General features: G+C 45.7%; 1 protein-coding gene across 2 annotated transcripts in view; it reads right to left on the minus strand.

Annotated features, from left to right (window-relative positions):
- The window catches only part of DDX31 (DEAD-box helicase 31), a 64,923-nt gene that overhangs the window by 12,948 nt on the left and 24,350 nt on the right, over positions 1-27,625 (minus strand). For both annotated transcript variants that reach the window (XM_083485115.1, XM_083485116.1), the window contains exons 15-18: positions 26,722-26,772; positions 23,571-23,710; positions 15,893-15,974; positions 5,288-5,399 (exon numbers count right to left, since the gene is read on the minus strand). In XM_083485115.1, the coding sequence (XP_083341241.1) occupies positions 5,288-5,399; positions 15,893-15,974; positions 23,571-23,710; positions 26,722-26,772 (385 nt within the window). The remainder of the gene's footprint in view (positions 1-5,287; positions 5,400-15,892; positions 15,975-23,570; positions 23,711-26,721; positions 26,773-27,625) is intronic.

The following is a 27,625-nucleotide window of genomic DNA, read 5'->3' on the forward strand; positions in this document are numbered from 1 at the left end:
AACTCCAGATAAGATACAGGGGCTGAGGCTGCTTAACAGATTCCTGGCCTGGGGTGTTTAGGGGGGTTGTCGCTGTTGAGTTTTTTAAAAAAACATTTTTATTTTAGATCTTGTTGTGATTTATGTGGAAATTGTTCAGTCCGGTTGTGTATTTTAAAAAATGTTTTATTTATTGTTCATGACTACTTCTGCTATGTTGTAGTTATGAATTCTTTTCATGCTGTAAGACGCCTTGAGCGTGGTTTGAACTGTAGAAAGCTGGCATACAAATAAAACTATGTAGGTACGTAGACAGTGGTCCCTCTGGTTGCGAACGGGATCCGTTCCAGAGGCCCGTTTGCAACATGAAAAGAACACAACCTGCAGCAGCATGTCTGCGCATGCACAGGTTGCGATTCGCCGTTTCTGTGCATGTGCGTGACATCATTTTGCGCATCTGCACATGCGCGAGCGGCGAAACCCGGAAGTGACCCTTTCTGGTACTTCTGGGTCACCATGGGACGCAACCTGAAAGAACGTAACATGAAGCGGATGTAACATGAGGTATGGCTGTACTTGCAAAGGAGGCCACTAAAGATTTTGTGCTTTGCAGGGTTAGCCCCCAGTTCTCGTTCCCCTCCGATTCTCAACCCAGAATTCTCACATTTCTGGTTTTCAAATAAATCCCAGCGATGAGCTCAGGACCCCTCCCCACTTTCTCTCCCTACCCTCATCTCAGACCCCTGCCTCCCCACCCCAGACCACCCCAGTCCCTTAACTGCATCAAAACCTAACACTGCTCCCCCACCAGTCTCTTTTGCCCTTCCTCACTGAGTCAGTAGACCAGCACGTTTGCCCACAGCTTAAGCCTAATCTCTCAGGGGTGGCAGGAGATTGGGGTTTACGAACAGTAATAAAAATGTCATTTTAGCGAGATCAGTTCCTGGAAGGACTCTGGGAATCCATCAAAGCTCTGTTTGCCAAGCAAAGCGAACACCATTTCCCAATCAATGAGGGAGTAACGAAGGAGAGAGCGTTGCAACCCCTTCTTCTCATTTCACATCATCAATTTTTTAGAGACCCGTCTGGCGGGGGAGGGGGAACACAGGAAGAAAGAGAAGGGAAATTACCGGCGGGGGCGGGGGGGTGAGTTGCCAACCTTTCTAAAGGTAATGTTTGATATTTTAAGATGTTCAGTCACGACTTCAGGCCCAACTTCATCATACAGGTGGTTCAAAAGCCACATGGACAAGAGTTGCTTGGTTCAAAGCACAGAAATGCTGCCAGGCTGGCCTACATGTCTCTGCTTCTTTCCTGCTCCACCACACAAATCAAGTTCCTAGTCCATATTGGGCAGGGAAGAAAAAAAAAACTGGAAACACAAGTCAGAGTTTGCCATTTTCGTGGGTATGCACGCCTGTGCTTTCCCCTCCTGAGCTCAAGGCGAATGACCACAATACAGAAAATATCAGGGAAACCTTTATCTAAAAACCTTATTTAAAAAAGCAGAGGCAGTGGACTATGAAAAAAGCAGCCAGCAGGTTCAGTACCACTGTCTCCCCTACTCAACAGCCTGACCGTAGATGGTCACAAGAGGCTTACGGAGCAATCAATAAAACAATTAATCAATCAGATTAATATGGCATTAAAAAATCAACAACCCAAGTTCATAGGTAATCCCCACCCCATAAAAATGCACAACACAACTCTGAATAGAAAGGTCTACATTAAATGTCTGAAGTTCAGCAGGGAGGCGGGGGGGGGGGGGCTGTCTGATCTCAGCTGGAAGGGGGATTTACAATAATGAATGCACAGTTCCTAGTGCACATGAGCTATATTGTAACTACCAATAGAGACTCTCACCCGAATAGCAAGGAAGCTACATGGCTGGCAAACCTCCTTTAGGAGGTTATTCTGGAGCCACGACTGAAATGGTCCCCCCTTTCTCATTGCACCCAGTTTGAATGTGCATCCCACCAGAACACAGAATTGAGCATGCCGTGGTCAACCTTTGCGGGGAGGGCAGCAACTACTAATGGTAGCTAATATGACGGATCCCATGAATTGCAGGGTGAGGGAGGGGTATCCAATGTTAGGCCTACTCAGAGTAGCCCCATTAAAACTAATGGACATGGCTCACTTAGGTCCATGAACTTTAATAGGGCCACTCTCAGTGGAACTTGGTTATATGCAATTCAAAGTAACTTCACATCCGTCAGATTGGTTCTGTGGGATCTGGAGTATAGCTATACAGTGGTACCTCAGGTTACAGATGCTTCAGGTTACAGACTCTGCTAACCCAGAAATAGTACCTCGGGTTACGAACTTTGCTTCAGGATGAGAACAAAAATCGTGCGGCAGCAGCGGGAGGTCCCATTAGCTAAAGTGGTACCTCAGGTTAAGAACAGTTTCAGGGTAAGAACGGACCTCCAGAATGAATTAAGTACTTAACCCAAGGTACCACTGTAATGCATAACTTTGCATATTATCTTTGGGCACGTAAAAATCAAATGTATGAAAAGCAGTTGAAATTGTCAATTTGTCATCAAGGTTTGGAGTAAGTTTGTTGATTTGCACATTCCCAATCCATGCTAAAACGAGTATGATCAATCTTTTGGGTTTCTTCTTCTTCTTCTTCCCCTCCCCCCTTTTACTTGTTGGCATCCGTCTGTCTTGAAAGACAATGGAGTGCGCCTCTGGGGGTGAAGTCAGACCATTGGGAGAATCACAGTGCCTGCCATTTTAAATCTGCCCACACAATTCCCAGTGCTTTATACGGAGTCAGCCCATTGGTTCATACAGCTCAGTGTTGTCTACACTGACCGGCAGCAGCTCTCCAGCAACTCTCAAACAGGAGGTTTCTCCCAGTCCTACCTGGATTGAAACCAGGACCTTCTGCATGCAAAGCAGGTGCTCTGCAATGAAGCCATGGTGCTTCAAACAGGAATGTAGGAAGGTCCTTCACAGTCAGGCCACTAGTCCATCTAGCTCAGCACGGTCTACACTGACCGGCAGCAGCTCCCCAGAATTTCAGACAAGAGTTCTCAACCATCTGGAGATGCTGGTGATTGAACTCTGGGGACTTTTGTGGGCAAAGCAGATGCTCTAAAAAGTACCCTGACAGTTAAGTCCAGTTGCAGATGACTCTGGGGTTGCGGCGCTCATCTAGCTTTACAGGCTGAGGGAGCCGGTGTTTGTCCGTAGACAGTTTTTCCGGATCATGTGGCCAGCATGACTAAGCCGCTTCTGGCACAATGGAACACCGAAACCAGAGCAGCGCACGGAAACACCGTTTACCTCCCACCGGAGTGGTACCTATTTATCTACTTGCACTTTTTGGCATGCTTTCGAACTTCTAGGTTGCCAGAAGCTGGGACAGAGCAACGGGAGCTTACCCCATTGCGTGGATTCGAACCACCGACCTTCCGATCGGCAAGCCCAAGAGGCTCAGTGGTTTAGACCACAGCGCCACCTGCGTCCCCCACAGCCGCAAGGGAAAGAGAGTTAGGAAAACGGTGGTGGTCAAGTCTCCACATGGCCCCCAAAAAGTTCTACAGGAGGAAACACAGCCCTTGGACTGCAAGAAGGGTTTCCATCCTGGCTCTAGCCACTGAACTATGGGCCCTTCCTAAAGAACAGAGTGAGGATGAACAGCCAGATATTTTTTAAAAGTAGCCACTCCTTTGGGAAGGGGTTCTGTGAGGCAACGCTGGCTCCCAACAACATCGACCAGGTCAAAACATAAATTGAAGCGAAGAGCTTGGGGTGGGGAGAGAAGGCTAAGAAAGAGAGAGAGAACTGTGCATTTGGCATCGTTTCCGTTTGATTTCCTGCCATAAACAGGAGAGCCAGCTGCCGCGTTAATTATTCACCATCCTTGGCTTCAACAGAGGAGGAAGAATGGAGGGAGGTTTATGGAAGCCAGCCGGCGTTTGGAAATCCTGCATATGCAGACAGCAAGAAAGATGGAGGAAGGGCAAGGAGGAGCCACCTTTGCATGGGACACAAAACTGGGAAAACACAGAGGGCGAGAGAGAGAGAAAGGGAAGCGTTTAAGATATTCATGGGAAATGCAGGGTTGGTATCTCTCCCTCTGCAGTCATCCAGCATTGCATAAAGGCTCAGGCTCTGGCACGGAAGAAGAGAATCGCATCTGCCTTTATGGAGCCCTCAACTGCATAAACTGCGAGCACCAATATGGGTTTGGTAATGTAAGAGCCTCTCCCCACCCCCACCCTTGATATCTTGTGCCACTGTTGATGGTGTAGAACGCGGCCAAGAAGATGCCTGCTGGTCAATTATGCCCAGTCCCACCAAGCAAATCCTGAAGACTGCAGAATTTGGAGGGTCACTGCTTCCTTGTCCGTAAAATGGGATGTGAGGGGAGAAATCATATTCCAGACTGGTTGTGTGCCAATTGTTCCACAGCAGAATAGAAAAAGGAAAGGGGGGGAGTGGCCTTGGGATCAAATTTTAGAAGGTTTCTTCCTGGCTCTTCCTCCTGTTGAAAATGGGCCTGAAAGCAGTGTTCTCTTGCAGCCAACAGAATATGTTGCTTTTTGTGATTGGTTGTTGTGTGTGCAAATTGTGACTGTGTTGTTTGCAGATTCACTCTTGGGCTCAAAAAGTTCAGCTACCCTTGTGCTGAACCATAGTAGCATGATGGAAAGATGTTTCTGAGATGCCCAGGAAAATATGATTTTGCTTCTGATTTCAACTAACCATAGTTTAGTTGCAGTGTTCAGCTTAACTGTGGTTAAAGCAAGAGGGTGGAATTCATTCTCGTGCCGAAGAGGGGAGGGTGTACATTTAGGAACATAGGAAGCTGTCAGACCATTGGTCCATCAAGCTCGGTGTTCTCTGCATTGACTGGAAGTGGCTTTCCAGGATTTCAGACATAAGGCTCTCTCAGCCCTAGAGATGCTGAGGGCTGCAGCTGAGACCTTCTGCATCCAAAGCAGATGCTCTACCATTGAGCTATGGTCCTTGCCCTATATAGGGCTGGCTGCTGAAAGCTGAGCTTGGTTATGACAGAGTTAGCACTATGGCATTTCACCTAAACCTATTGGAAGGTTTTAGCTGGTTTCAGAAGGTTGTTTTGGGGAGTTTTAATTGTGCTCTGTTACCCTGCTTGCTGCCCTGGGCTCCTTCAGAAGGAAGGATGGAATATAAAATATAATAATGTTTTAAGAAACACCACTCAATGATGCAATAGTAAAAAATGTTTTTCATCACCCCCTCTTCTCCTGCTAAAACTAAAAAAAAAAGATTACATTCTAAGATTATCAAAAACAAAAAGACTCCTAACCTTTTTTGGCCCGCTGAACAGTTTCTGCATTAGAGTGGACGTAATTCTCGAATTCAGTCTGCAAGATGGTGGCTCTGCGCCGCACTTCCTGGGGGTCATCGCTGTGGAATTTCTATAACAGACGAAGAAAGTGGGGGCGGGGGAAGAAGAATGAAGAATAAAGATATTTTATACCCAGTTCTTCACTTCTGTTTATTCAGCTTATGAATCGCTCTGTCATGGGGACAGAGATGGGGGAAACGAACAGTAAAAACCACTGAAACGAAATATCCATTAAAACAGATCAAATGTACCAAAAGTGTTTGCCAATTAAGGAAGTCACATATTAAATGTCCCAAGCAGAGGCCACCCTTTCCAGGTTAACAGACTTCCAGGAAAAAAAGAGATCAGTTATTTAGTATTTAAAAACCTTTATGAGCTGGCTGCCTTGTCAACCAATTTTTATCATTATCAGCCCAAGCTGAAGAAGGTGGTGGGACAAAGAAAGAGGGTCCCCTCTGCTGATCTTAATGCCTGAAAGTATCAGTAGGGAAGAATATCTTTCAGATATTTGGGGCCAGGGAGAGGAGGGGTTGCCTGGGGAGACTCCTGAGGGCCAGAGAGGGACCCAGAGGGCCATATTCAGGGCCTGTGCTGTCTTATCTTTGAGTTTGCACTGATAGCCACCAAGCTATCTGGGGTTGCAACTCCCCTCCCCTTCCTGGGATGTGAATGAAATTCACATTCAACCATACAGCAAAAATGTCTAAAACAAAGAGCTCCTTCCCCAATACCATAAAAACCTGCTGGATACGGCCGATGGTGAATCTAGTCTAACATCTTCCTCTCATAGTGGCCAAACAGATGCCCCAATGGGAAGCCCACAAGCACAGCCTGAGTACAACAGCAACTCTCCCCTCCTGCAATTTCCAGCAGCTGGCTTTCAGAGGAACACCATGAAGGCTGGACAGAGCCATCCTGGTCTGTATGTCTGGCAGGTGAGATGATGTTACTGGTGCCGCCACTAGGGGCTGCTTGGTTAGAGGTGACCTGTGGCAGGGCCTTCTCAGCGGCTGCTCCCTATTTGTGGAATGCCCTCCCTGTTAAGATGTGCCTGTCTCCATCAGAACGAGGAGGAATCTAAAAGCATTCCTGTATCACCCAGACATTCAGTGGCTGAAATACACTGCTCCTGGCATCATGCAATCACTGTTGTTAACTGTTTTTAGAATGCTTTAAAAAAAATTATATTACTGATGTGTTTGCTGCCCTAGGCTCCTTCAGGAGGAAGGGTGGGATACCAACTGAATCAATTAAAAATAATATATTTTACACACACACACACACACACACACACACACACACAGTCTTCTCCTGAGATCATCCTAGGGGCAGCACTGACAATCTTCGAGACGCACACCTTCCAACGTATTTCTCTTCTTCCAGAGCAAAACCCCCTCACAGATCGCCTGCCCCCTTTCCAAAATAACTTACATGGCCTTCAGCATCGCTAACCATATCTATGCGATGATGGTGCAATTTTACATAACATAGCAACCTGTCAGCATCTTTGAAGCAAATCTACCAAAGACGGTAGGCTCCCCCCCCCCCACAGCTTCTAATCCTTTGCTAAATAAGCATTTATGCCATTGGTAGCATATTTCCTGTTAACTCTGTGTCTCTCCCCTGTGCCCCCCACAACACCATTTTTTGGAATGCAACTGCCAGTATTGTTAAGAAGAGGAACGGGAAGATAACTTACGGAAGTAGAAAGAGGAAAAGGAAATGAAAGAACATATCCAACTGAGGTTTCGCTCAGAACAGACTCACTGAAATTAAAGCACCTAAATTAGTGATGACTGTTCATTTCAGTGGGTCTGCTCTGAAGTGGCCTAGTGGATTGGGCGGCTTGAAGAGGATGGTACAGATTTATGGAGGAGAAAGCTATCAATGGCTTCTAGCCACAGTGGCCATGCTCTGCCTCCAGTTGGAGGTGGCAATGCTTCTGAACACCCGTTGCTAGAAACCCACAGGAGGGGAGAGAGCTACTGTGCTCAGGTCCCGCTTCCAGGCTTCTCATATCTGTGTGGCCACTGTTTGAACAGGATGCTGGACTGAATGGGACCCCTTCTGGCATGGTTTAGCAAGGCTCTTTCCATGTTCTTCCTCCACCATCGGTGGCAGTATGCTTCTGTATGCCAGTTGCTGGAAACCACAGGAGGGGGAGTCCCTTGCGCCTGTGGGTTTCTGACAAGCATCCGGTCAGCCACTGGCCTGATCCAGCAGGCTCTTCTCATGCTCTTATACATCCCTATGTAAACAAGCGCAAGGAAGGCTTAGCTAAGGGTTTTGCAATCTAATTGTTAAGCAGCTTCCATCTTGTCTGAATGTTTTTCTTACATAAGCATTTAATAAAATGCTAGTGTTTTTGGAGAACAAAAACTCTGTTCCTAAACTTCCGCTGCCCTGCAACTACACTCATTCATGAGAAAGACTTTGATAGGAAACCCTGAGGAACAATCTGTACCACTGTCCTGTGGGACATCTTCAGGAGAAGGAAAGGCTAAGGAGGAAACCCTACACAAATCTGGAGTTGAGTCCCTAAGACAGTTGGATGGTGTCTTGTATGCCTCCTTCTGGCAACTCCTGCAGCTAAGCTGGTGCAAGATGTATTGCTCTGCTTTCCTTTGGACCACATCACTGAGGCTGAGAGGGGGTTATTGTCATCTATATATACAGCCCAGGCTTGCACCCCAGAGAGTCACTTCAGTACTGCTACAGATGCAGAAATAATGTGTGAGGCAGCAATTATGAGCTACCGGCCTCTGCAGCCACAGCAGGTGCTGTGATTCTCCAGCAGTTTGACTTCACCCTCAGAGGTGCACTCCATAATCCCTCATGATAGACAGATGTATGTGTCACTCACAATATAGTTGAGGAACGACAGACAATATAGTGCCCTCCAGATGTTTTTGGACTCCATCTCCCAGGAGCCCTGGCAGATGGCATGGCCAATGGCCAGGGGATGAAGGAGGTTGAAGTTGAGCAAAAGACAGTGGGCTACTCCTGTAGGAAGGCACGCTTCAACCAAAGCTGAACGCAATTTTAACAGCTCACATTGACTGCTATGGGGAATGGCCAAGTAGGGGCTTAACAGTTCAAAGGTCGTAGCTTGGTGGTAGAACATTGTGCTTTGCATGCAGACAGTTCCAGGTTCACTCCCAGCATTTCAAGGTAGGGATGGAAATGCCCCCTTGCCTGAAACCCTGGAGAGCTGCTACTGGTAAGTGTAGACCATACTGAGGTAGATGGACCAACATTCTGATGCCATATAAGGCAGATTCTGATTTACATGTCTCTAAAAGTAAGTCCCACTGAGTTTAGCAGGGTTTATTTCCAGGTAAACTGGTATAGGATTGCAACCCAAATCCTACTGATTTATCAGGAGAACTTTGAAGTGCATGATTCTTGGCTGCATTTTGCCTGAACTAAGAATAAATTTCTACTCAGGAGGGAGCGCACATTTCCGAGCCTAGATCTGGATTTGCAAACCATCGTTTGTGAGAAGACTGCATTAAACTGTGCCAACTAAATCCAAGTTGCTGGCTGGTCTCACCAAAAGTGGAAAAATCTTTACACTCTCAGACACTTCCAATTCCATATATTCCAAAAAGCACATTCTGTGGCAATGGCTCGAGGAGTGTGCTTTTAAATGGGCAATTTCTGTGTGGTGTTTACTTTGTTTACAATGCAATGCTGAAAACCAATTCAGATTTCAAACACCTAAGGGTGCTTGGTTACATTGTTTAGCAATGAGAAAAAGTCTTGCAATACAGTGGTACCTCGCAAGACGAATGCCTCGCAAGACAAAAAACTCGCTAGACGAAAGGTTTTTCCGTTTTCGATTTGCCTCGCAAGACGAATTTCCCTATGGGCTTGCTTCGCAAGACGAAAACGTCTCGCGACTTTGTTTCCTTTGTCTAAAAACAAAGACATGTTTTGTTTATAAAGTTAATTTATTTTCCCTTCAATTTTTGAACTGCTCTTTATAGTATGAGTGACTTTAAAGAGCAGTTAATAAACTGTTGTTGTACCAAATTTGGCTTTGTTTGGACTTTTTTTGACCATAGGAACGCATTAATTGATTTTCAATGCATTCCTATGGGATTTCGTGATTCGCAAGACGAAAAATTCGCTAGACGACAAAACTTGCGGAACGAATTAATTTCGTCTTGCAGGGCACCACTGTATATACCAAAATATGGAGTTAAAGGGGTGGAAGTGTTAAGATATGCTGCTGCTGCTGTGTGTGTTTGTGTGTGTGATTAAAAACAGAATGTGACAGTTCATGAGCAGAATAAATATACAAAGGGCACCTCCTCTTGGGCAGTGCCCCATATGTGGAATTATCTGCCCTGTTCAAATTAGTGGTGACTAACCTGTGGCAGCTGGTGCCTATTGGAACTGGCAGGGCAGAAAGCCCAACAGTAGAAGGAACCAGAGGCAATGACAAGCAGGGTCAGCCCCATCCTCTCCTCCTTGCTGAATTCTACAAGGGGCCACACTGAGGCTAAGGAGGAAGAAGCTAACAGGCAGAGCTACCACCAGCACTGGAAGTAAGAAGGCAGGCAAGCAGGTAGGGGCTGTTGGAGAGAAGTCTGATGTTGGCGTGGCAATGCCTCATTTGCCCTAATGGACCAGCCTTCTTTCCTATGTCCCTACAGGCGCTGGACTCCAACTCTCATCAGCCCCAGCCAGTATGGTCAACGGTCAGGGATGATGTGATTTATAGTCCAACAACTACTAGAAGGCCACAATCTTACCATCCTTGCTTCAGATAATTTACCCCTTCTGCCATGTGACCTGCTTTTTTTCCAGCAAACCTTTGTTTTTAACAGCTGTTTAAAGTTATGATGTGTTAGTCCTGACTTTTTTTAAAAAATGTTTTTACTATTAATGCTACTGTTATGTCTTTATCTGCATACACACAATGGGTTGTCTCCAGCTAAGTTCCACTCAGAGCAGACTCACTGAAAATAATGAGCCTACATTTCATAGGATTCCCAGACCTCCTGACAGCAACAAAACCACAACATGGTTTGCTTGTTTAGTGGATATATATCCCACAATTTCCGCCCTCCAAGGACCTTAAGGTGACGTACATGGTTCTCCCCCAACCCCATTTAATCCCCACAACAACCCTGGGAGATAGACAGGTCATGGGCCAAAGGTCAGGCAGCGTGAGCTTCATGGCCAAGTGATGATCCGAACCCAGGTCCTAGTCCAAAACTCTACCTGCACTGCACCACACTGGTTTTTACAAAAAGTCATGCATATTTATTTCAATGGGTCTACTTTGAGTAGGACCAGTTGCAACCCAATGTTCTTTTATTTATATATATGAATATATGTCCATTTATGTACTTCCTTGTGCATTCTGGTGGACAAGCGACATACAATTATTATTTTTAAAGTGAGTCAAGTCTCAGCTGTTGTGAAACGCCAAAAACTTCCTTTCCTTCTCTCCCCCTGCTCCCCCCTCGCTCTTCGCCCACACCACCCCGATCCACCTTTTTTCTTTCCTTAAGCCTCCTGGGTGGCAAGAGAGTGTCACCCTCCTGCCATCTTTTTAATATGAATGTGAAATTAAGCGAGTTGCCCTTTCCCCCGGTGGACAGAATCCTCTGTTATTAAAAAGTAAAGCACTTTAATAATGAAAAACTTTCCCCCCTCCCCTCTCACCCCCCTCCCGGTGTTTTAACTGTTTAAAATTAATGAGAAGGGCAGAACGGTTGTCAAAAGCGTTATTGAAAGCGGGCAGCGAGGACGGCATAAACCCCGAAAATCCCTCCAGAGTGTTAAATAAACAGCGCTTCAGCCCTCTCCAAATCCCTCTGATGGTTATTGTATACATTCTGTATCTGAGCTCAGAATAGATCTGAGCACCAGGGAAGGCAGGAAAGGTTCCCGAATTCCAATAAAGGCCTCAAATTAAAGACAGCCCGGCGCGAATTCCAGGAGAAAATTAAAGAGACCTCAAACTTAAGTGACAGGTGACTTGCTTCTATGCCACAACTGTCTGGGGATTTAGTGATAATATGGCAATATATTACAAAGGACTCCTCATTCTCTCTCTCTCTCTCTCCTTCCACACCATTCCTCTCCCTCTCCCCCCCACCAAAAAAATCTTCCCACCTTTTAGGTTTCAGAATGAGGCATCTCTCCTTTTTCCAGAAAAAGAAGGGAGGAAGACTTGTTTATATATATCTATTTAAAAAACAATTTCATCAAGGGTGTATACACACACACACAAACCCCTATGTACAAGCAGGTAGAGAAGCAAGTTTGGGGGTCAGAGAGAGACAAACAAACAGGAAAAAAAGAAAAGAGAAGGAAATAGTGCGGGGGGAGATACAACACATTAAAAAAAGAAACCCACGCCACTAGCATCAACCCCCCGCCAACACACAGTTCCACCATTCTCTTTATACATCTTCTCATCCACCCCCCCCCCGGAGCGATTTTATTTTTAAAAACTGCACTCTAATGGGCATGTTTTGATTTCTGCCTTCCAGGGTGGCTGGTCTGGGGAAAAGAAGAAAAATCTAAAATTAAAAACTGACTCAGAGCTGAAAAGGGAAAATACGCAGGACACAGACACACAAAGTACTACTTGCCACCCTGGAAATAGGGTAGAGTTGTAGCCAATGACCACACCTGTAACCCTCCCCCCAAAAAAATCCCCCCCCCCCCATTTTTGCTGCATTCGCACTTGACCTCAAACTTCCAGGTATATGCTTGACACATCATAGGCGCACACCTAAAGAAATACTGGCTAAAGCTGCACTTAACACTGCAGGAAAAATAAACACAACCACAAAGTATTCACATTATGGTATGAACCTCTACAATAGGGACCAGGAACCTGCAGTTTAGGGGAAGGGCCACAGCTTCATGGCAGAACATTTGCCTTGCAAGTAGAATGTCCCAAGTTCAATCCCCGATATCTCTGAAACCCTGAAGAATTGCTGCCGGTCCACATATACAATACCGAACTAGATGTTCAGTTGGTTCTGACTCAAATTAAAACAGCCTTTAATTCAGAAACATGAGGACTAGAAGCTTAGTTCAGGAAGCACCATAGCTCAGTGGTAGAGCACCTACTTTGCATGCAGAAGGGGCCCAGGTACAATCCCCAATGGCGTTGCAAGCTAGGGCTGGGAGAGACTGCCAGAAACCCCAGAGGTGCTGGCAGCCCATGTATCCAACACTGAATAAGATGGACCAAGGGTTTCACTCAATATAAGGTAGCTTTATATATCCCAAGGGGGAGAGAGGCCACAAAGCAATGGGAGAGCAACTGCTTTGCATACAGACGGTCCTGGGTTCAATCCTTGGCAATCTCCAGGTAGGGCTGGGAGAAACTCCATGTCTGAAACCCTGGAGAGATGCTGCCAGTCAATGCAGACAACACTGAACGGGATGGACCCATGGTCTGACTCAGTATAAAGGCAACTTCAGATGTTGCGGGGAGGCCTGGCCAGTGGTCCAGGATGGTGGGAGTTGTGGAGCAACCTCAGTCTGGGAGGAGCCTCGGTTCCCCATCCCCAGTTTAAAATCATATGTCAGGAAGCTGCAGTTCAGGAATGGGAAACCAGTTATGGCCTGAGGACCACTTTTCCTTCTGGGCAACCCTCTGAGGGCCACATGCTAGTGGTGGGCCGGGCCAGATGCAAATGTAGAATTTACCTTTCTACAGCAGGCTAGTTTCTGCACACACTCACCCATCTATCCTTCATCTAGGTAGACTGAAGAGGGACTGTCAAGGAACTAGGTCACATCACAGGACACAGCCAGGCAAAAACACCTGATGCAGGTCCAGTAAGGAGTGTGGCTTGGCCCCTGGACCTGAGTCTCCCCACCCCTGCTGTAGCTGGACCCTGCATTCATACCCTGCTGTGATCCGTAAGTTAGGATAGATGCCTGTTTAGATATAGCCTCCCACTGGAAAGACTCCAAAGGACCATCTCTGATGGCGTTTGGGGTTCAGCTGTTTCTGAGCACCTAATGCAACACAGGAGGGTTGGCAGAGGTCAAAATAAATACATTCACTCTGAGAAGAAGAAGAGGAGGAGGAGGAGGAGGAGGAGGAGGAGGAGGAGGAGGAGGAGGAGTTTGGATTTGATATCCCGCTTTATCACTACCCGAAGGAGTATCAAAGCGTCTAACAATCTCCTTTCCCTTCCTCCCCCACAACAAACACTCTGTGAGGTGAGTGGGGCTGAGAGACTTCAGGGAAGTGTGACTAGCCCAAGGTCACCCAGCAGCTGCATGCGGAAGAGCGTGGAAGCGAACTCGGTTCACCAGATTACGAGACTACCGCTCTTAACCACTACACCACACTGGCTCTATAGAACTATATAGATCAAAATTTGGAATATTGAAAGAATGTCTCTTTGATTAGCTTAGAGATTAACCTGATGTTACACCACTACACCACACTGGCTCACATAATAATATAGCTATATATATCATGATAAGGTGTGGTCACTGTATATCAGCTAAGTAAACAGACACGACATTAAATGTAAAACCTCCAGCCATTCATGCTTACATTCAATGATTCAGTTATTGGATTAAGAGTCCCTACGCAACTTTTCTTTTTAGATGCGACTGAAGTAAGCATGTAACCATGTACAGGTTTTGTTGGAACTGACTGACGCTATTTTATTAAAAAGTCCTCTACTATAAATTTGTCTAATCCTCTTTTAAAGCCTTCCAAGTTGTTGGCCATCACTGCCTCCTGTGGCAGTGAGTTCCATAGTTTAACTATGCGCTGCATGAAGGACTTTATTTGTCCTGACTATAAAAGGGAGGCATCTTCCTTCCAGTTGGTGGTGGGCAGGAGGCAAGGTGAGAACTGCAATGCCTTCTCTCTTGATTTTTTTTTTTAAAGGGATACATACAAAACGAAGATTTTTGTTTTTAGCAACTTTTTGCCCTGCACCTTCCAAGCTTCTCTCTCACACACAGAGCATGCCCCCCGCTCGGAGCCTCCCCCAGCCTGGCAGAAAAAGTGCAGGCAGATCAAATGTATTCTCTTTGTAGGCCGGTGAACATTCACACACCCAGACGCGGCCGCATATATATTTCATGTGCCTAAAGATAAAAAATACATTTTACAGGTGCTTTCGGCATCTTTTCCTCCATCAGCTCCTCAGAGAAGTCCAAACACACACACACTCTAAAGGGGTATTTATAATGGACATCAGTGAAGCCTTCTGCAAGGAGAGAAAGCTATGATGAGGTTCATTCGGTAAAGCTGAAAAAAACTGGAAGCACTGAAAAAACTGGAAGCACGCAAAGAACTGGAAGAAGGCAGAACACTCAGTTTCCAAGTTGATCAGCTCTAATCAGCACAAAGGGTCAGGAAACTTCTTCTCAGTGGCTAAAAAAGGTCCCTTTCCATGCTGACTGGGTGGCTCTAGGATACCAGGGACAGGGAACCTTCTGCAGAAATAATAAGTAGTTTCTGATCTGCTGCAAGGTCAAGGTCAACTTTGGAACACAGCTGTTCAAGGCAATCCCCAGTAGCTAACAATGGGCAACATGTATTGATGCTAGTCATTTGGGCCAAAAAGAAAAAAGCCACTTTTGCAATGCTTTCCAAGCCTCATCTCCTAAACGGAGTTTCCGACTCACCATAGATGAGCAAGCAAATAGTTTGCTTTACACCAGGGTTGGAGAACCCTTTTCAGCTTAAGTGCTACATTCCATTCTAGGCAACCTTCTAGCAGCCCCATGCCAGCAGTAGGCAGAGAGAGAAGCAAAAGTGGGTGCAGGAACAAATGCTAATTGACTCTCTCTCTCTCTCTCTCTCACACACACACACACACACAATCCTCCACCCAGGCAAGCTAAAGGCATTACTAGAGTCCATGGACACATTCCAGCCAGGTAGAAACACTTAAGGAAGGTGTGTAGCAGGGAAGACATTTACTAATCTTTCCCACTATACCTTCCTCAAACAGTAGCATCCTCAGGTGATGAAATGTCCAATTTAGATCCCACTCTTCACCATGAACTGATTGCAGAGGACTTTTTCTGTGGAATCTCCTCACCACAGACGTGTGGCTGCCACTTTCCCATACAGCTTTCAGTGAATGCTGAAGATGCACCTCTCTGCCAGGCCTTTGACACCTGATAAGTGTGTGCTTTCAGGGCCCACCTTATTTCTGGGACTGCAATTCATTTTAGACTGTTTTAAATTCTGAATTTTGAATTGCCGTAACCAGCCCTAGGATCTGCTGGTAAAGGACAGGTAATAAGTTTAACAACAACAACAGGAAGAGGAGGAGGAGGAGAACCCCCAGACTGTGTACCTGGTCCTTCAGAGGCCCATCTCCCTCCAGAACAGGTCATTCACCTAATCCTCAAACCCAGGTTTAAGTGAAGAGTATAAGAACAGAGCTGGTGGACCAAATCTTAGGTCCATTCTCATTGAGCATCCCAGGAAGTAATGCCTCTTGTGACTAGGAGGAAGGACTGCAAACATTTTAACTTTCCTCCCTAGAAAGGAAGGAAACATGGAGGGAGAGAGGGGTTCCCTCTTCCATAAGAACTCACCTTATTTCCCCTCTGGCTGCCCTTGAAACGGTCATCTTTCATCAAGCTGGACAGGACAGATTCCATCTTCATCTCTGAAACACTGGAAGGCGAAAAACAAGGGATGGAAAGATCATTCATGTTTTGTTATTTAGCGCATATTTTATTAAATCATGTCTGGAAATGGCACTTTAAAAATAAAATAAAATAAAATAGCGCTACATCAAGGGTAGCCCAAGGCGATGCCATTCAGGTTCTGCTGGGCTATAATGAAGGTGTGTAGCTTCATTTTTCAGCCTGAGGGCCACATTTCCCTTCTGGGAAATCTTCTGAGGGCCACATGCCAGTGGTGGGCGGGGCCATGAGTAAGAAAGCAACAAATATAAACATTAAAGGTAAAGGTAAAGGTACCCCTGCCCGTACGGGCCAGTCTTGCCAGACTCTAGGGTTGTGCGCTCATCTCACTCTATAGGCCGGGAGCCAGTGCTGTCCGGAGACACTTCTGGGTCACATGGCCAGCGTGACTAAGCGGCATCTGGTGAGCCAGCGCAGCACACGGAACGCCGTTTACCTTCCCGCTGGTAAGCGGTCCCTATTTATCTACTTGCACCCGGGGGTGCTTTCGAACTGCTAGGTTGGCAGGCGCTGGGACTGAACGACGGGAGCTCACCCCGCCGCGGGGATTCGAACCACCGACCATGCGATCGGCAAATCTTAGGCGCTGAGGTTTTACCCACAGCGCCACCCGCGCAGTATGCTAGTTTCTATAGAAATACACTCTTTCTCTATCCTCCATCCAGGTATTTCACACAAAATACCGGGTGCTTATTCTATCTATCTATTATCACAGGGCGGTTTACAACATAAAAACACATTACATAACGGGGGGGGGGGGCGCAATAGCTTTCCCTCACACACACACCAGACACATTTAAGAGGCCATAGATTGTTTCATCAGCCAAAGGCTTGGGAGAAGAGGAATGTTTTTGCCTAGTGCTTAAGGTTATTTAATGAAGGTGCCAGATGAGTTTCCCTGGGGAGAGACTTCCACAAATAGGGAGCCACCACAGAAAAGGCCTGTTATCATGTTGTCGCCTTCTGGGCCTCTCATGGGGGTTGGGCACAAGGAAAGGGCCTCAGATGATGATCACAGGGTCCGGGGAGAGGCAGTTCTTGAGGTACTGAGCTCCTGAGCTGTTTTAAGGCTTTATAGGTCAAAACCAGCACTTTGACTTGGGCCTAGAAACTAACTGGCAGCCATTATAGTCAGGTCAGGATTGGCATTATATGATCAAACCATCTTGCCCTGGTGTTCATGTGTTCACACATAAACACACACACAATCCAAAATGCCCACGAGCCTGTAAGGCACACCAGTATTGTCATCTCCATATTGCAGATGGGAAGGACCAAGAGAAAGGTGTAGGGAAAGTAGCTACAGTCCTTCCTCATAAATGCGGCCAAAATGTTTACCTATGGTTTCTGAATATTGCCCTTTCTGTGGGGTAGGAGGGATGGAATGTCTTTAAAATGAGGCTATTGTTGTAGAGTTGCTAGTGCTGAATCCCACAACTCTTGCTTTAAGTTCAGGCTAGCCACCAAGCCATCCCCCCTCTTCCCTTCCTCCTTCCAGCAATCCTTCTGAGGACAGACCCTGCATCCATTTTACAGAGGGTAAGAACCACCACTGATGGCAGCTTGGTCGGTTTGCTGCTCATCAATGATGGCAGGCGCATCTGCAGGCTTAAAAAAATTACAGAGATTCATAATAATATGAGAGGCAAATGATGTGTGAAAAACAAAATTGTTCACAATTCCATATAGTCAATAATCATTTAAAAATTATTATTATTTACTCATTTCCTATCTCACCCTTCCTCCCTAAAGAGCCCAGAGCAGCAAACAAGAGACCAATCCATAAAACCCTCACCCAGTGTACTGGGTATCAACTCAGTGCAACTGGGTTTTGTAGTTGTTATCTCAACCTTGGATTATCTTCCATTAACCTTTCCCTTAAGACCATGATAGCATTTTGTACAATCCTGCCTCTCCCCCCCCCCCCCGATTTCTCATACACACATACACACACCTTTAAAATTTAGCTTCCTTTTGCATCCACATGGAATGAAACTGACATTTCAAAGGAGAAATAGACAAGGAAAGTGGAGGGGAAGTCAGCTCTAAAGTGTAATTTTTCTTTTGCTGTGTGTGTGTGTGTTTGCTTATGTCTCTCTTGGTTCCTTCGATTGAGACTTGCGGTTGTTTGGGGGTTGCGGGGGAGACGGGTTGAAAAGGATTGCATTGTTGTAAGAACAGCACAGGGGCTTCCTCGCCGACAGCTCATCAGACAATTGCTTTATTTCCTAACAGCTGCCTAACGAAGTTTATAAAAGAAAGTGGATCCCCGTGAAGGCATGAAGCCACACACACACACACACCAGCTTCAGCCCCTTTTTCTGTGACGTGCTCCCCGCTGAGTGAACGAAGTTCGCTTATATGCAAGGTTGCAAGCTGGCAGCATGCCAAGCGTGAGGAGAGAAATGGCAGGGGTAGCAGGAGTAATTTTGGGGGAGGGGGGGTGTTATCTTTATATCTCCAGGAAATCACTGTCAAGTGGGGAGGTGGGGGGAAGGCTTTGACATTTTCATTCACAAATGTGTCAGAGCAGTGGGGAAAACACCACTTCTTCTTTTTTAAAAAAAGAAAGAAAAGCGCTCTGCCATTCATATCTTAATTTTATGACTTAATATAATCAAGAAGAACCAAAAGGGGGTTATTGAGATCTAGCGCAGTGGTGAGGAATGATGGATCTGGACCATGTTTCCTCAGAGGGCAGTCCTGCCAGGTTCGGTGGGCCTTCCTTCCCCAGGTTAGACTGTGCCATGAATCACAAAATTGTTGGTTTTGTCTCTTGCCTCTGCTACGAACTCCTAAGAGTAAGGGGGCCCTGCGAGATGAAACCCAATTGTCTGTTCAGTTCAGCACTGTCTTTCCACAATGGCAATCAGATGCCTCTGGGAAGCCCACAAGCAAGGGCATAAGGGCACCAGCCCTTTTCTCACTCCCGATTCCCAGGAACTGAGCTAGATGAACCAAAGGTATGGTTCAGTGTAATGCAGCTTCCCATGTTCCTACTTAATGCAGCCCTTTATAAAGACTATTGTGTGGGGAAGGGCTGCACCTCAGTGGTAGAGCACCCGCTTTGCATGCAGAAGGTCCCAAGTTCAATCCCCAACATCTCTAGGTGGGAGAAATACTCCTAGTCTGAACTCCTAAAGAGCTGCTATCAGCTAGCACAGGTCCTCAACGCAGGGTTGTCCACACAGACAGAGTCTCTCTTCGTAATGTACTTTGCTGTACCGTCCATCCAACACCGCCAAGGGCATCGTTTGGAATCGTAGTTCTGTAAAAGCGATTCTTAGTAGGGCAAGTGGGAGCTTTGTCAGGTATCTGGCTTGGGCATACTCCATTTTGATAAGTGGGAACCATGGTGAGCTCTTGGTAGAAGCAATCACAGTTAGATCCCTTTCTGCATCGGACCTAAAGAGATAGTCTCTTAAGTGCCTCTTATCCATCTTCATGGTCACCTGAAGATCTTGTAATTGATATTGGGACAAGAGGCGTTGGATGCCACTGTCAGCTAGCGCAGACAAAAGTGAGCCAGAGGGAGGAGCAAGGGTCAGACTCAGTAAAGCAGTTTCCTATCTAACATTTCGTCCTGCAAGAACATTCTGCTGCTAGAAGCCAGTCTTGAACAAGATAAAGGGGAGGGCGGTTTCCAGTGTGAAACTGCTGAATTACAGCTTATTGAGAAGTTCAGTTCCATCACCTGTGGCCTGAATCTGTTTTTAAATCCTGCTATAGGTATTCATTGGTTTACCAATGCCTGTATGTAAGCGACGATGCTGCTTTCTGAGCAATGACTATATATAATTTTACCAAAAATGTACTAGAAAGAAAGAAAGAACTTATTCATGCAGCTCATAGTTAAACTATGGAATTACTCCTGCAGGAGGGAATGGTGGCCACCAACTTGGATGGCTTAAAAAAAGCATTGGGCAAATTCATAGAGGAGAAGGCTATTGACGGCTACTAACCAAGACAGCTATGCTCTGCCTCCACAGCTGGAGGCAGCAATGCTTCTGAGTATCGGTTGCTGGAAACCACATGGAGAGAAAGTGTTCTTCTATGCAGGTCCTGCTTTCTGGTTTCCCACAGGCATCTTGTTAGCCCCTGTGAGAACAGGATGCTGGACTAGATGGGTCATTGGCCTGATCCAGCAGAGCTCATTCTATGCTCTTATGTACATTTAAGCTTTATCACAGTCTGTGGGTTGCACATTGAAGTTAGTCACGTCCATCAATTTCAGTGGGCCTACTCTGAGCAGAACGAGCACTTACGACAGTCTTGTGTTCCTTGTATAATATATCCACATGATGACACTGCTAACATCTTCTCTCCCTCCACCCATGTGTACCTGTCAATGTATCTGTCAATATAATAATAGTATTTCATGAATCCGATGAAGTGGGCTCTGGTCCACAAAAGTGGTACCTAAATTTGCTTTTTTCCTCTTCCCTCTCCATCACCTTTTCCTTTTGTGTTGCATCTTTTAGATTTTAAATCTTTGCGTGGGAATGGTCATGTTTTAGTTGATTGTATGTAAATCGTGCTGGGACTCTTTTCACCTGAAGAGCAGGACACAAATGCTCTAAATAAATAAAAAGACTAACAAATTTATTACAGCATAAGCTTTCATGGACTTAGAGACCACCTTGTCAGACACATAAAGCAATTTGTTCGCGTTAGTTAGCTCAGAGCAAATTGCTATCTGCCATGAATGTGCCCAAATCGTATTATTACTGTTGTCAGTTACATCATTAAGCTTATTAGTTTAAAAAGAGACAAGAGGCATGCGAAAAAAGAGACATGAGGCAGGCGACCAACCTTTCAGAAGGTGGCGGAACAGCTTTGCTTTCAAAGCACAATAGTTTATGCGCCAGACCAGCACATGGCCATTCTTCTGCCTCGTTTCCCACACTGAAATTGTCAGGATAAATTTCCACCAGGCTCCATTTATGAACGGAAAGGGCAATTAGATTTGATGCCACGCGTTGCCCTGGGCTTGGAACTGTCTATCCGGATCTGATCTGTAATCCATTAAGCCCACAGCCTGCTATCAGTCCCTTCTTACTTACACACAGGGATAATCCAGTTCCACATAGATAACTATCACACAGTAAGAAGCACCTACCTGTCCTAATTAGGCTCATGGATTCTGAAATGAGGACTTTATAAACACTCTACTAACCCAAGGTCCTGTCCCACAACAAAGGGGTCCGACTCCTGTCCCCTTAAGATTTCCCCCCAGTCCTCCTGGGAGATACTGGGAGCCTTTTCTAACTGGGGTGGGAAAATTTTACAGCTCAAGGGCACATTCAATTCTGGGCAACTTCTCAGAGGCCTCATGCCCATGACGAACAGGGCTAGAGGCAAAAGTGGGAGGAACAACAAATGCAAAAATTCACCTTTGTACAATAGGCTATCTTACACTACCTCACACACCCCTCTCTATTACTATTGCTGCCATTGATAGTAATGAAATCCCAGCATTATCTATAGAAATTGTGGAACACTTTAGAGCTACTGAACCACCTAATCCTATACAGTATACAGCAAATTGATTATCCTAGGCCAGTTTATCGAACCAAACAGCACCATCTTTGAAGAAGAGTGAAGTAGCAGCAGGCTTGGTGAGATCTCAAGACTTGCAGGAGTACAATAAATATTTAAGAAGAACCCACCCCCCACCTCCAAACACACACAGGGGGCATGGAATTGTGGCGACTGACTCCTGGTGGGAAATGATGGGGAACTGAGACCAACTGGGGAGATGGAATGGATTATAGTGGTAGAGGACATGGCTGACTGGCTGGCACCCTGAACAGGAAATCACCGCACTGCAACATTTTGTTGCAGGTTCCACTTAGATGGGGGAAAAGTTATCGCATCAGTAAAGATGGGGCCTCCCATCAACAGAAAAGCTTTACACATACAAATCCAGAAGGCATAACCCAACAAGTCTCCTCCTCTACCACATGTTGTAACTACTGAGTACTCTTTTCACTTTTTACTCAGTTATGAGGCCACCTCCTATTCTGTTTCTCTTCCTATTCTGCAGCCTCTCTCATACCTCCATTTTCATCTTTGTCCCCATTTGCACGTCTCCCCTGCTGTCCTTTTCTGCATCTCCTCCTTTGCACTCCCCCGTTTTCATCTGCACCTTCTCCCCCTCCTCTTTGCCTCCTTTTACCCCTTGCAAACAGACCACCACCATTTCCACACCACCACCTCCCTATTCTCCTACATCTGCAGATTTATGTTCCTACAAGTTTAAGATGAATAGCATCTTAAAAGCAAGCTCGTTCAGTTAGAGAAGGCTAAGTGATGGATGGTGTGCATACATGAGTGTGTGCTTGTTAATAAAATACTTGCTGTAAATTACTACATTCTATTTGGAACTTCATCTTGAAGGCAACATTTGCTACCAGGAGTGAAGTGATATTTTAGCACTACTTTATCACTTACCCATGCGGCAGCTGAGGAAAGGAAGAGGGGGAGCTTTGAGTAAAGCAGGGACGGAAGGACAATGAGAAGGAAAAAGTTGCAGTACAGTGGTACCTCTGGTTGCGAACGGGATCCGTTCCGGAGCCCCATTCGCATCCTGAAGCGAACGCAAGCTGCGTCTGCGCATGTTGCCACTTCCGCGCATGATGTCATTTTGAGCATCTGCACATGCGCAAGCAGCGAAACCCGGAAGTAATGTGCTCCGTTACTTCCGGGTCGCCGCGGAGCACAGCCCGAAAACACTCAACCTGAAGCTACTTCAACCTGAGGTATGACTGTATAAAACAATGGCAGAGGTTTTAATAAGGCATGGATAGAAAAACACTGAGAGGAATAAAGTGGTGGTCTTAAGCAAGATTTCAGTACAGCTAGAAGGGAACTGAGAACAGCTTTGTTGTGTAAGCTTTTTGGTGTTGGTTTCTGTGTTGTACCCATCTCCACTATATCTCCTTGTTAAAACATTAAATAAACAAATCAGTATTTCTTCCTCCCCAATCTATTCAAACCTCTCCTGTTGTTTTAAACCTTCTCGCTTCCATGCAATGGTCTCTATTAATGGACTATTAATAACAATTAATTATTATAAGTAATCGGTTGTGTCTAACTAAGTTCTACTCTGCATTGCCCCACTGAAATTAATGGGCCCACATTAGTCATGTCCACCAATTTCAGTGGGTCTACTGTGAGTAGGACTAGCACTGTTTTCATCATCATCATCATCATCATCATCATCATTTCTCCCGTATCGGTCTCTACAGCCACAGCAGGTGCTGCAACCTTCCATTTGCTTGCCTTTACCCCCAAAGGCACATTCCTCAATTGTCTCCTAAGACACAAGGATGCCAACCAACTGAGAATTTCATTAATTCTTTTTTTGTAATGAATTTTTTTTAAAAAAAACTCTTTGAGAATCATACTTCAGCTGTCATTAAAAGCATCCTTCTAAAAAGAAGGTAGCAACTACCATCCATTTGTAATGAGACACAGCAGTGCAGATACCTTATTATTGGTTTAGCTAGGAAGTTTGGTTGGAGAGGAGAGGAGTGGGGGGGGGGGGGAGTTTGTGACTCACTTAATCTTGCAAGAAGCCAAGAAGTTGACATATTCCGCCTCTGAAGGTGTAAGGATGAGCAGGCTGTTCCCGTGACTGCCAATCCGAGCTGTCCTCCCAACACGGTGGACGTATTCGGCAAGCGAAGCTGGAGGATTATACTTTTAAAAAGAAAAGAAAAAATAATGTGTGTGAGAGAGAGAAAGAGGAAGTTTGGAGAGTGGAGGGGAAGAAAAGGAATTAACAGATTGCATGATTGGTTAATTATCAGAGAGAGTGCTGTGTCTGAGGTCATTTAGAAAAATAAATCCCAGGTCATATCAGCTTCCTTTTCCAAGGAAAGAAATGGCTTATCAGAACCCATCATCCTCATATCCCCGCAACCATCATTCACAGCTACAGTGGTAACAAGGGTTTTTTTGACATATGAATATGACACATTGGCCAAGCTGTCTTCTCACCAATTTTTTAAAAAAAACAAAATTTGTTTCTATGCGGGGGGGGGGGGGCATCAGTGACCTATTTGCTTCCTTTCTTAATATGCATCAGCTGCTCGCCATAGGCGCGAGACAAATAAACCCAGAGAGCGCACCTGAGTTGGTTCCCCTTAATATTATATTGGCTTAAGTATACAGTAATTGGCTTGCTTAAAGCTTTCCGAGACCTGCTACTCAGCAGAGAGATGCATTTACATAGGCTTAGCTTTACAGTGTCATGGCATTTGATGGCTGATTCACACATTACACTGCTACCGTATATGTACCGTACACTGAGTGCACGCTTCAAAAATGTTAAAAAATGACAAACGGGGGGGGGGGGGGAGCTGCATTCCATACACTTGCAGAACCGCTTCACACATGCAAGGTCAATTCCTTAGGATGGACTACAACACGGGGCAATCACTCATATGTGCGAATCGGGTTTCTGCTCCCCCCCCCAAAAAAAAATCATTTCAAAACACACATCTTCTTTTTTGCAACAGGTTCCAGTTTATGCTTTTAATTAGCAAGCAAAGGAATCAAGGGTAGAGAACTCAAATGACACCTGAAGGTGAGTGTCATATTGTAGCGGCACCATATTTATTAAATTAATTTCTGAACTGCCTTCTTTGGAGGAGGGGGGAACTGTCCGTATCTGAGTGCCAGAGAATCTGCTCTGCACACAGAAACCTCCAGGTTTAATTCCCGAAATCTCCTGGCAGGGCTGGGAGATATCGCAGTCTGAGGGGAGAGGAGATAGCCATCTTCAAATATCTAACGGGCAGTCACATGGAAGATGGAGGCTTGTTTTCTGCTGCTCTGGAGGCTAGAACCTCAACAAATAGATTCAAATTTCAAGAAAGGACATTCCGATTAAACACCAGGAAGAACTTTCTGACAGTAAGAGCTGTTCAACAGTGGAATGGACTCCCTTGGAAGGTGGTGGACTCTCCTTCACTTGAGATTTTCAAGCAGAGTTGGACAGCCATCTGCCATGGATGCTTTAGCTGAGATTCCTGCATTGGAATCTAGACGACCTGCAGGATCCCTTCCAACTCAATGATTTTATGATTGCATGAAAACCTGGAGAGCTGCTGCTGGTCAGTACAGGCAAAACTGCACTAGATAGATCAAGGGTCTCACTCCATATAAGGCAGCTTCCTATGTTCCTGGAAAGCACCACATAGACTCTGTGGCAGAGAATCTGCTTTGCATGCAGAAGGTCCCAGGTTCAGTCCCCAACGGCATCTCCAGCTAGAGCTGGGAGAGACCCCTTGTTTGAAATTCTGAAGTGTTGCTGCCAGTCAGTGTAAACAGTACTTAGCTAGACCAAGGGCCTGAGTTAGAATAAGGCAGATTCCCATGTTCCTATCTAGTACAGTCATACCTTGGGTTGAAGTAGCTTCGGGATAAGTATTTTTGGGCTGCACGCTGCGGCAACCCAGAAGTAACAGAGCGTGTTACTTCCAGGTTTCGCCACTCGCACTTGCGGTCAAAGTGACGGCACACGCGTGCGCAAAAGTGGTGAATCGCGACCCGCGCATGTTGCGTTCACTTCTGGATGAGAATGGGGCTCCGGAACGGATCCTGTTCGCATCCAGAGGTACCACTGTATGAGCTTACTCTACCGTCTCCTTATTCCCTCATCAGAAACATAAAGACCGATCAGCAACAGCCCCGTTCCATCATTTTTCCCTGTGCCCTCTGGCATGCCTTCGACAGGCTGCAGGGCCACCCGAGACACACAGAGAGTAAGCTAATTGCTTCCCACAAGTCTCTCCTCGGGCTTATCCGGATGACCGAGCCAAGCCTTCTGGACAAGCAGCAACTTCCCCAGGGTCTCCAACACTGTCATCTAATATGGGGGGGGGTGTCAACCTGCAAGCCAATCCTGCACCTGAAAAGAGGCATGACCATTCGGGAAGGAGGCAGCATTTATTTTATTTAATAAATTTCTAAACCACCCTTGATCTGATGGCAGAAAAGCACTGCTCTCTTATTTACAGGCCAGTGGAACACCTGCTGTTAGGACTGGCGAAAGCATTTATGTTTAGAAGAGTATGTTGGTGAGATGTGCATGCTCATACACGGGGGCAAGTGTGTGCCTGTATGCCAGAGGTAGGGAAGCTGAATGCAGCCTCCCAGGCCTCTCTGCCCTTGGACACTCCCCAGACTACACCCCTCACTTGCCCTGATTTGAGCAGTTTTGCTTGGCTGGGATATGTCCTTGCTCTGATGCCTAGAATAGGAAACTGCCTTAGACTGAGTCAGAGCATTCGGTCCACCTAGCTGGTGACTGGCAGCACATCTACAGGATTTCAGGATTTCATTCCCGCCCGCCCCCCGCCCCCAAAATACGCTGCCTTGGGATGGAGGTGTAGCTCAATCACAGAGCACTTGCTTTGCATGCAGAAAGTCCTAGGCTCAATTTTCCAGTTTCTCCTGTTAAGAACCATCCTGCACAGCAAATGACCTTTGGGAAATAATTATGCCAGAGGCTGATTTTAGATCTTGAGAGGTCTAGCTAAAAACCTAAGTAGAATCAACACGCCTGATGCCTGCCCACTTCTGATGCACAACCTAGAGCATACCAGAGCTCTGCACCAGGTTTCCGTGATGTTGAAGATTGATCCCTCCACCCATCAATCACACAACACACACGCGCACAGGAAATAAAGGAAAGAAAAGCTTACCTGTACAATCCAGGTAACCTGTGGCAGGTCTAATCCACGAGCAGCAACGTCCTTTGAAAATGAATAATGTATGATGAGCTCAGTTTTTATAAAGGTTTACGTTCACTACATTTATTATCGTTTATCCTGTCATTCATCCAAGGTGTTCAGGAGCAAATTACAATCAATCAACGGTGGAGATGTTACACTAAACTGGGGTTTGGCACTCTATGGGAAATTGGGGCGGGGGTGTAGAGAAAGGGGAGAACCTTAGCCTCCAAAAAGCTATTGCAATAAAGAAGGAAACAATTCTAAACTCAAATAAGAACATCCCCTATAGACCCACAAAATGGAAGAGCTAAACAAAAATGCTAGCAAGGGCCCGTGAACAAAATTCCCAATAAGTTGTATAATTAAATCAAATAAATATATGCATGACCTTATGTTCATAAGTTGTTATATAAAAAGATATTTCAACCCAATGCACTATGAAGAATGCATATCCACAGCCCTTTAAATAACATACTTCAGGAAAAATACGAAAAAAGTGTAATATTAAGAATGAGTCCTATGCTCATTAACTCCCTTCTCCACCTACATGCTTGATTTCAACAAATGACACACAACATCTGAACCGGCAGCTATGGTTTGCATTTTGTTTCTGAACACTAACTTAAAGCAGATTTTGCAAGGCAAAGTGAAAACCATTGTTTACTAGGAATTAACTCTCTTGAAGCCAAGCAGGAAAGGGGAAGTGTGTGCAAGCAAAGAACTTGTTCCCAGAGTAACAAAAGTTTACACCTGAACCAAGCCAGAGGTGTGAGTCCTAACCTGTTAAGAACCATCCTGCACAGCAGGATCTCTGTGCTGAAGCCCAAGTTGTATGAGTTACATTGCACCCTCTTCCACTTTCTCTTGGACCTCT

Source organism: Podarcis liolepis, assembly GCF_965112155.1.
Source record: "Podarcis liolepis genome assembly, chromosome: Z".
Lineage (NCBI taxonomy): Eukaryota > Metazoa > Chordata > Lepidosauria > Squamata > Lacertidae > Podarcis > Podarcis liolepis.